The sequence below is a fragment of the Buteo buteo genome, chromosome 5 (genome assembly GCF_964188355.1).
Source record: "Buteo buteo chromosome 5, bButBut1.hap1.1, whole genome shotgun sequence".
NCBI classification, from domain to species: domain Eukaryota; kingdom Metazoa; phylum Chordata; class Aves; order Accipitriformes; family Accipitridae; genus Buteo; species Buteo buteo.
The window spans coordinates 19044733-19055390 of record NC_134175.1 but is presented as its reverse complement, the minus strand read 5'-3'; the positions used below and the strand labels follow the sequence as shown (position 1 = coordinate 19055390).

Sequence of the window (10658 nt, the reverse complement as noted above, 5' to 3'; positions counted from 1 at the left end):
CGTGCTTTCGCTTTTTGCTTAACAGTGTCACAGGCCATGGAGGAAATTTTGTCCTCATGATTACTAGAAGTGTTCTCCCCCTCCAACACCTGTAAGGAGGGGACCTGTACTCCTATGTATTGCTTTCAAGATATTTATGCCTCACCTTGAATATAGAAAATGCTACACAAGTAAAGAAAATGCTACACAGGTAAAGACAAAATACAACCCCCCCTATGCAGACAGCTCCAGGTTGGATTTAGGAGTAGTTCCAATTAGGCTCCCATGCAGAAGACAGCTAGTAAATGTCCCTATGATCATGAAATGAATCATTAAAATAAAACCGATTAGAAAACGTAGCTAAACCCACTCTGGCTGAAGAGGATTAAACAGCAGAAATATCTATGCTATTGAAACATAACTAAAATCTTTTTCAAACAACAACAACAAAGAGCATTTTTGCAATTTGCAGGGTCAGCACTGTTAATTTATAGCAAGACCACGGCATACTGAGGACCCTTTTAGTATTTCTCTTGTATTTCTCTATTTTTCTATTTCTCTATGACACACTGTCATAGAGATGCAGCGCACTGCATTAATTAATTAATAATTAAACAACATGGATAACTTCATCTAGTTGTTTGCTATGACATATTAAAAAAATAACAAAACCCAGCAGTTTTTAGGTTTAATACAAGGTGGAGAAAAACAAGGACTGTATTTTGCCCCATTGGTTAAAGTGAACAAAAGTGGCCATGTATCTTAACACCTGGGAAAAGTCAGGGCATGCACAGCTGGCCGCGAGCTGGTCACACATTCCTGAGGTTACAATTACGACCAGTGTTCTCAAACCAGGCTCATTGACAAGCAGTTGCAGATGGCCAAAACGCTTATGTATGGAAATAGCTTTACTCAGCAAAATCTTAGAAAAATAACGTATCAATAGGAACACTTGTATATGTAGATATAGCACTTTCTCAGTGATGTTTTCTTCAGTTAGCCCACAGGTCACGTCATATATACTGAAAACAGGAAATCTTTTGTGTTGCACATCATATATATCATTTGGTACCAGCCTATCATTTTCCCCAACAAGTAGGCTTCCAATGTAGTTGAAGTGGGGAAACACTATCAGCGTGTTAGGTTCTGTTCCCAGATTTGCTAACAGCCAGCTACATGGCCAGTCCTCTTTTCAGTACGCCAGTTTAATGAGGGCACAAAGGGGCATAATATGACTCTCACTACCACTTCACGTTTCTGACACTTGGATGAACAGCAATGAACACTGCGAAGTATCATTTTATAATCTCTAACACAAGAAAAAAAAATAGTAGTCATGTTTTCTCTCTTCAGAAATTACATTTAAAAAAAATACACCTACATGAAAACTTCTCTGATGCTTATTGAAACAACCAAAATTCAAACATGGTAAAAAATGAAAAATGTCCTGTCTAGATATAAGAATATGAAATGAAGGGTTTAAGTTACTTGCAAAACAATCCTTGCAAGATACTTCTTTAATGATGGGGTGATCACACAATTGGGTGACAATTTTTGTGACGCTGAAAGCATGGACACTTAATATAGAAGAAAGGACAACGATTATTCTTGTGTTAAAATACAGGAGGAAAAAGATTTTTAAGTGCAACATATAATATGCTTTTAATTAATAGTTTTCAAACTCCTGAGTGTTTGGCAATATCTGTACCAGAAATGGTACAGTAGAAATTATCAGACTTCACACCAACGTGGCCAGTGCCAGCAACCAGGGCAGAAATATCAACTGAAATTTAAACTAGGGCACTGATGTCTATTTGCACCACCGAGTGAACCCTTTTTCACAAAAGAAAAGAACTACTATCTTTTCCAAAACAGAACATGCAAACGTTGCATCAAAGTGTGACTATAAACATTTTAATTGCAAAATTTCCTCAATAAAAACCACAGCAGAAGAACAAGTATACAAGAGTATTGCTCATGCCTGCTATCCCCTGAGCAAGAGCCCTGTTACTGTGATTAGTACAGACCAACAGATGAACATCTTTATGCACTTGATCAGCAAGACCAAAAGGTCACTATGGTTTTAATTTACTATTTGCTGTAAAACTCATATCTTAAACTGACTTCACCTGTGTTTTTCAGATATTATGCACACCTTGAAGTCAACAAATCACAGGTGAGATTACAAATCACTCAATGTAAACTATTAATATTTAGTCCCAAACCAGCCTGAAGCAGAGAAGACCTCTCCAGAGCTTCTGGCTGTCCATTTTATTGGGCCTTACACTGCACTCCTTGAGACAGAGAAATCTTCCTCTATGAAGATTAGGGAGTTTTGCCAGGGTAAAGACTGCAGGAGCAGACCCTAGTGTACAGCAGTAACCATGAAACTCTCTTAAATCTATTAAAGTTTGCACTCAACATTTCAACTCATTATTAAAAAGATCTGTAAATAAAATAGTGAATGCGATTCCCAGTTTTGCAGGTTAGTATTTGTGAATATGCCCAAGTCTCTTGAAACAGAATTAGTTGTGAGGTAAATTTGAACTTGCATATTCCCTTCTGTATATTGAGCTTTTCAAAGATTATTTTATTCAGCTTGTAACTACCAGCACAAATGCTGATTCTAAATATATCTGCTGAACTCTAAATGACTTCTGTTTATAGAAGTAGGACATAACAAGCTATTAAATCTTCCTTACAACAAACTGTGCTATGCCAAAATACTTGCTCCAGATTTTTGACCTATGGTTAGAAGACTTAGACGGGCAACCAGAAGAAAACCGGCAAGACAGTTATTATTGCAATATATTTTAACATTTCAGCCTTTCCTTAGATGGACTTGATTTTAGTCTTACTAATTCTTCATCCATACAGGTTTTCCAAAAAGAAAAAAATCTAGTGGTGCTTGAAACCTTCGTTACTTAATTAAAGAATTCAACAACACACTTTGTTGCTATAAAGCATCCAAATTCAGAAGAAACAGGACACAATAATAATGAAAAACTGCATAAGTTTTGATGACTCTGAGTAGTATAGAGTCAGAAATTATACAGCCCTGAGGACTCCACAAGGAGTTCATTACTAGGCAAGAATAAACTGCATCCACCCATTAACTATTAGGTATGTGCTCATCATAGTAAACAGGCAACAATGTTGGCTGAATTGCAGAGTTTGGGGTTTTTCCCCCCTGTAAACTCTGCATCCAGCTCAAGCCGATTGAGCTGTTTCTTCAGTCTCCATAACCTATAAGCAGTTGGTACACTATTAAGTGTTTCCAGGTTCTACAGTGAATCTCACTAATAGTATAAAATACTACTATTCTAAAAGGCCAGTATCCCTTTTATTGCTGCTGATGCATAATCACATTTACTTATTTGCAGACATAGACGAAAACTGGAATTTCAAATCCACATTTCCTAAAGAAGCTGGCAGCATTTTCAGTTGCTCAAAGGTATGGCTCTCCTAAATGGCAATGGGATCTTGGGCAAGCAGTTTTGAAAGAGGGGATTTTGAAACTGAATGTGAAGCTCTAAGTGCAACAATTAAGGAAATGTTCTGTAATGGAGGAGGCTACCTTATGGGAGAAGTAATTGTATGAGTCCTTCTGATGAGGGAACGTTTTTCTAGAACTACGTGTATATAGTTTCACGTGTCTTAGTAAGTATTAACAGGCTCTTGTTCTAAATTATACACACCTAAGCTGTCAGGGAACGTCAGGAATATTAACTGACTAAGTAACAGTCAAACTCTGCCTGCTTAAGTGAAGAATAGAAATGCAACAGCACATTGCTTTGAAATAATCTATTTACTACTAGTCAGTTTTGGCCAAGACTGTCAAGAATCATACCTAGATTTGCTCCTCCCAGCTGAAACTATTTGTCTTTCAACAACTACTTTATATGAAATAAACTCAAACTATTTCAAAAAAGAATTTTCCTTTCCATTCTCCTGAAGTGAGATGACAGGACTTTTTTTAAAGCTACTTAACGAACATGAGAGGGTTTATCCCTCTTGCCCCCCCCCCTTTTTTTTTAATTGAGAAAATAAATTCTCTTACCTTTCATCAGGAACACTCTCTCTCATTTATCTAACATAAACAGTACCAGGCAAGAAAAGAACAAGGAAAGACATAAGCTCTTTGTTATTTTATGTCAACCTAAGATAATTTTACCTGACTAAGCCTCTTTAAATTTCTCCAAAAATAGGCTGTCCTGACATTAGAAATAAGGTAGAACCTTAGTTCTACCAATGCCATTTTATTACTGCAATGACCTGACAAGTGAGCACTCGCATATAAATGCTTCATACAGCATTCCTCTGTCAAAATGTTTGCTCCTTGTGAATACTGTAAATTAAACAGGCATTTTAAGTGCTGAAGCAAAAAATATTGGTGATCTAAAATATCTAAAAAATGTAATGATTCAACTAATGCTGAGTTACTCCATGCATGAATGAACAATTTGACCTGGGCTTGAATACAATATTTTAATAATGCAGCTGCCATATTCATTGGTCTCTACATTTCCTGAAAACTAATCTGCCAAACAAGTTATACAGTATTAATCTTCTGCGCTTCCGTTCTTGGAGTGCTGAGTTAGTAATGCTCCACAATCGCACGTTATTTCATTGAAATGCTACATTTTTTAAGAACATTTACAGATACTGTAATTCTAAAACCAAGACACATATTTTCTAGTTGAAGAACTACTACTGCCACCTTTGAGCATCTGAGTGGCAGGTGCTGGTTTCTAGAAAACTTCAGGTCAATTTAGGCACTAATTTTTAAATGTTTTTAAATAGTTGGTGGTTTTTTTTCTAGGTACACATGGTATTGCATCTGCAGTTTTGAGGGTTTTATTTTTTTCAAAGAGGCTGTCAGAACCATAGCTGTTCTTTATTTCAAAACCTTAGTAGCACAAAACATTTGTCATAAGACATACAGAAAATAAATGAACTAAGATCAAAATTATTGTCATAAAACAAAAAATTCCATGCACTAAACAAGAACCTCTCCTGTACCACCTCGTTGGTACTATCCCAATATGCAGTGCTGGACCTAACTGAGCATGCTCTGGCAAAGCTTCACCTATCATACCAAACAACTTCATATGGAGTTCATACAAAATGTGGGTTAGCCTGGGTCCTCAAGAGCAATTTTTTTCTCCCCTTATAAATATAGCATGTTTCATTTCAGGGGGAAATTACAATTACAAAATAACTTTTCAGCAAAACTGAAGTCAGGGTCCCTTTGGCTGAGTAATTCAGCCCAATAAAATCATCAGTAAAATTACTGATGTGCAAAAAGACTTATGATGGGTTGATGAAAGACTACAATAACTCTGGATAAACATTTACAACTTCAGATACAAAAGTGATTAAAAAAATAAGAATTCTGTAACTGCATATGACAGCAGCATTACAGTTAATATTTAATCATGATATTGTGAGAATGTTCAGTAGTGGAAGACAAGATTAACATATTGCTTTAAAACATTCCATTACTTTCTGCATCTGTTTACTGATAATAAAAGAAACAGCTGTTCTAAATGTAACATTAACAGGTGTAAACTGTTCATTTGAGATTTTAAAACAATAATTCTCCTCCATTTCCTCCTTAGCTATTTTGAAATGACATTACGAACACCCCTCCTATTAGCTTACACAATTAACTTGTAATTGTTTAACCTCTCCGCATGTTCACAAAACGTATACATGTGGAGTTAGCTTCCTTCTCTTTTTGTGCAAAAGGCTCTGTTCTTCTGCAGTGCACATCCTGAACTAATGCACCAGATGTGTCCCATAAAATGGTTGGTCACACTATTCAGCAGCTTTCCTTTAGCAACTGTTCTATATCAAATTTACTGTAAAAAAAGCATTGTAATTATGAAGTAACACTGTATCAAATTCACAGACCTAATATCTCACTACGTTCAGTTAAACTATGAATGATAATTGAGCTTGAAATTGTATATTTACTTTAAATAAGTCCTCCAAATCATCTGCAACAATGTGTGCTTAATTCGAAGCCATTAACAAAAGATTTAACATTTCCACATTTATACTCTCCTTAATTTCAGATATCATACTCCATACTTAGAGAGAAGAAAAAAAATAAAAGCTACTTGTGGTAGCTTTCCATTTGCAAAATTAAATGGATGTACCTCAAGTTTCTTTCAATTGCTAACCCAGCCTGTCAAATGCTGTTAAAGGAAAGAAAACATTCAAGAATCTTTCAATACTGCTATTGCAGACAAAAAAAAAATTTTGAATTATAAGTTTAACAAAACCAAACCAGACCCCCCTAACCAAACCAAAACTAGACCTGCTTTACAGAAGATAAAACAAGCTCGGAAGACCAAATATTACAACTCTTTCAAAAACCTAAGAAGCTGCTCTTTGATGCTTACTTTGATGAAAGTAATACAAATATGAGGAAGGGGGGAGGAGGAGGAATGAAACCAATTGCATAAATTGAGACCGAGGAATGGGTGCTTGTATAACTAAATAGAGTATTGCTTGGAAGTATTGATTCTATTCCTAGATATTTTAAATATTCCATATTAGAATATGGAAATACATAAGAAGTATCCATTTTAACAAATCACAAATTACATCATACAGATTTTACTGTTGCCAATGACTTCTAAATGCTCCTGAGATAAGTCAAGCATTCTACTGTTTTTGCTATTATTTGAATTGCTACTATTCATACCAAAGGAACAAAAAACCCCCCAGAAATACTCCAAAACCCTTCACACACACACACTTCTTAACTGAGAGGAAACAGAAACTTCATTATTAAGCTTCCTAGTACATTCAGAAAAGAAACATGTAAAAGTCACTACCTCCATTGCATGTTTATACCCATATTTATATGCAAGGAAAAAGAATTCTTTTTTCAATAAGATTTTCCTGTATTTAAAAAGAAAATTGATATTCAATGGTTTTCTATTAAAATAATATGCAACTTTTCAGAATTTGGCCAAGGCAGACACTGGAGTTGCAAATACACCACCAGAACTGAACCTGCCCAAACTGACCTGTACAAATGATCCTCTGAAAAACACAAAGCTACGTACAACCAAAAGGTTTTGTAAGTTTTATTACGAGATCATGCCTTAGTCTGGAAAGCTCCTGATTATCACTTAGGGAACACTGCTACCTGCACTAGGCATATTTTAGGAAGGCAAATGTGCACACCATGAGAAGCATCACAAGCAATAACACTTTGACCTGCTGCTGGCTGAAAGGAAGGCAGGAATGGTGCTCGTTCATGGTCCTCAGACCTGCCTACCCATCATTTTCAGTGGCCAAAATTGTACGAAAATAAAAATGCCAGCAGAGGGCAGTGCAAATACTAGAAGTCCCCCGAAATGTCCCGACTTGGCCACTCGTGGTGGAAAGAGCTGCGTGGGTCCAAGGTGTGGGATACACCGACATGGCAGTCTGTCTGCTTGCTGCTGGGACATGCATGCGCCAGGTCCTGCCCCACTCCTTTTTCCTCCAAGGTAAGAGGTCAAGCACAACAGTAACGAAGTCTACTCATCATTACACATTTTAGGTTTTCTTGTCCTTTCAAACAGCCCATAGAGCTGGGGACTGCGAGGACAGGCAGCCTGTGCACGCTCTCCAGAGAGCCTCCTGGGGTTCGTCACCTAATGACACATCTGAGCGGCACCAGGTGCTGATGCAACGGCAGTAAGTTGATGTGCCTTCCTTTTTGGGAATGATTAAATCAAGTGCACCATTGGACTTCTTTTAAACTTGTAAATCTAGAAATGGGGTACTTCTACTGTTTAAATAAGGAACATAAAATGGATGCGTCACCAGAGGCATCAGTAAAAGCATCTCTAGAAAAAGAAAGAGCACCTCTAGAAACACAAAGTAACATTTCCTCCCATCCACACTGGATAAAGCAAGGAGAAACTCACCCTCTCTAAAGCCATCTCCCACCAGCACAGTATCCTCACAATTTCAACTTGCACTCCCAACCATGAGTACTGTGGTGGGGAGACACCCAGACTTACAGCTCCGAAGCCGTGCTACAGCACTCGCTACTGGCACCCAGCCACACAGACAACCCCCAATATCCCAGAGAAACAGAAAACAAACTGTACATACATGTACCTAAAGAAGAAATCCACTGCAGCCCTCTGAGGTGAAGGACAGCAAACCTAGCCAGGAGAGAAGGAGGGAGGGGAGTAGGGAAGGAGGGAAGACCCAACTCCCAACTGCCTAACCTGGTGCACCCGCACCCACAGCAATTCTTGATGCTAATTTTCTACCATAGCAACTAAGCCCACCTTGGCACCTGTGAGTACCAATTTACCACTCGCTTTTTCTCCTCAAACTAGGGCCTGAATACCTATTAAACAACTTGTCCTGTGCAATGGTACTGTTATATGAAAGCACTTGGTGTTGACTCTAGTCTTCCCAAAGATGCTAGCATTTGCTCGAGTATAATTAGGATGCAGCTACTTTACCTTTTGGAAAAGAACTAGCAAATAATCATCTCATTAAAGACTACACGTTATATTCGCAACTGACTAAAACTGGCGCACATATTCGTTTAAGTTCAGACAAACTTAGTTTGGAGATAAATTTCAGTTCTCCAGGTTGCCTTTAGCTTTTCTCACTGTAATGGCTACTCTCTAAACTCTCACAGTTTGTATCCAAACAAGAATAAAAATAAACAAACTATAACCTTCTGCATCCACCGCAAGGCTGGGATCCTGTTTCCCCCTCAGAGCCAAGAGTCACGTCTCCTTCCTGTGTCTCCATCCACCTTCTCACTTCCATTCTAAAAATTCACATCTTCTGCACCGAGTGACATTTACAGGCAACAAGTGTCCAGTTTTCCACTGACGTTCTCATCTTGTGCCTTGCTCACTGGTTAAGTTTGGAAAGATATCCTGCTTGTGCCCTCTGATCATCCCAGCTCTTTATGAAAAGGATAAACTTACTTCAATGGCATAAAAACATAATCATTGCCTTCCAGTTTAGAATTTATAAGTTGTCATGTATTGCTGTGATGTGATTTCTTCACTTAGTTCACCAGTTCAGCACTGTTTGATACAGAGCACTAGATCAGTAATTTAAATTTTCAGATTGTACATTTGCTTGTCTAGTCCAATATTGCTGTCGACGAACTAGCTTGCACTCAGCTCTTTCAGCAACCTTCAACCATTTACCTAGCAGCCACAGAAACACTACAAAGCTAGGTCTTACCACCACATTTTCATAGTGCCAAGATTTGCTAACAACAGAACAACCGGGGATGGACAGAATTTTCAGGTGATCTTTCTTGAAACTTTTGCAACATACTCTTCCAGAGACATTGCATCTGCTATGCAAAGAAGGCATAATTGGGTAGCTTTATGGAAGTAGGCTACTACTTGAGATAGAGGAGTAAACATTCTGGTAGAAAGAGAATGAACAAGTTTACCAGAATCAGTAGCTCTTTATATGGCAGACTTTGCCCTAGTTATGCCATATTCTCCTTGAGTGAGGACAGTTTGTTTCCCACCCCCAAAGAGTTTGTGTATAGCATTGTACCAACACACATATATTGGCATCTGCTTTCAGTGCTAACCTGTGCTCCATCCCTTCATCTTTCAAGTCATTAGCCAGTTTTTGTTGATCTAAAGTTTTAAGAGTGTACTACACATTTAAGAATCACACTTTTCCAAGTGTGTAAAAAAGCTTTTTGGAGATTGGACACTAGGACTTCAATACTAATTTATGCCAAGTTAAATGTTTCCAAATAGAAATATATCACTATAAACATGTAACTATAACAACTGCATATGGCAATGCCACATTTAAATACCTACAGCTACCTGGCATTCCTTTGAAAATTAACATCTCATGTCGTCAGTACAATAAAGTTTGTCAGGCTCCGATGAAAGCAACTTCTAACCACTTCACATCTAAAAAATTTTGGCATACTGATATTTTCTAAACCTGCAGCAGTAAGAAGAGCATCAAACCAGTTGAGAACATTTCTTTAATAAATTCTTAAAAAAAATAGTGATGAATTGTTTCTCTACAGTATTTATTTCCAGTTTTCAAGCAGCATTTGAATTTAAGTTAAAAAAAAGTCTCTAGGAGGCAAGCACATGATAATGAAAAGTCATTATACAAAAGCTTTGCACAAAACATGCTGAAATTACAGAGTAATGATCAAAATTAAGCAAGAGAAATATGATCCCAAACAAAATGTTCCATTTACTGAATAATTTCTGTGGAATTCTGCTTGTCAACTTCTGGAATATCTGTTAAGTGATGAAAAAAAGGACGACCATGAACACAGCCTTTATTTTCCTTTCCAAGCTGTTGCTTCATCCTGTAAATTGTGTTTTGTACATCTTCTCTTGACAAATGGAAGGGCAGCTGCCGAGCTAAACGTACTGCTTCTCCCTGTGGAAAAGAAAAACAAAAACAAAACCCCAATAGTTTTAAAGTACCACTTTTTAACACATTAACCTGGGGCTACCAGAAAGCAGGAATTAAGCACTCACTGTTTAAAGGTCACTCTTCTTTTTTCTGCTGAAAAATATCCCGAATCCCAGAAACCCAAATGTAACTCTAAACATATCTTATTGGTTATTTCATGACACTTCTACAATGGAGTCACACAGTCAGTCTGCTGGTCATGTTGTCTTTTTCTTTTAGGG

At 37.4% G+C, this 10658-nt stretch overlaps 1 protein-coding gene across 2 annotated transcripts in view; it reads right to left on the bottom strand.

Annotated features, from left to right (window-relative positions):
- Positions 1 to 9960: 9960 nt before the first annotated feature.
- PMS1 (PMS1 homolog 1, mismatch repair system component) overlaps positions 9961 to 10658 on the bottom strand; it is a 48415-nt gene continuing 47717 nt past the window's right edge. For both annotated transcript variants that reach the window (XM_075027982.1, XM_075027981.1), the window contains exon 13: positions 9961 to 10401. In XM_075027982.1, coding sequence (XP_074884083.1) covers positions 10210 to 10401 — 192 coding nt within the window. In that variant the 3' untranslated portion in view covers positions 9961 to 10209. The remainder of the gene's footprint in view (positions 10402 to 10658) is intronic.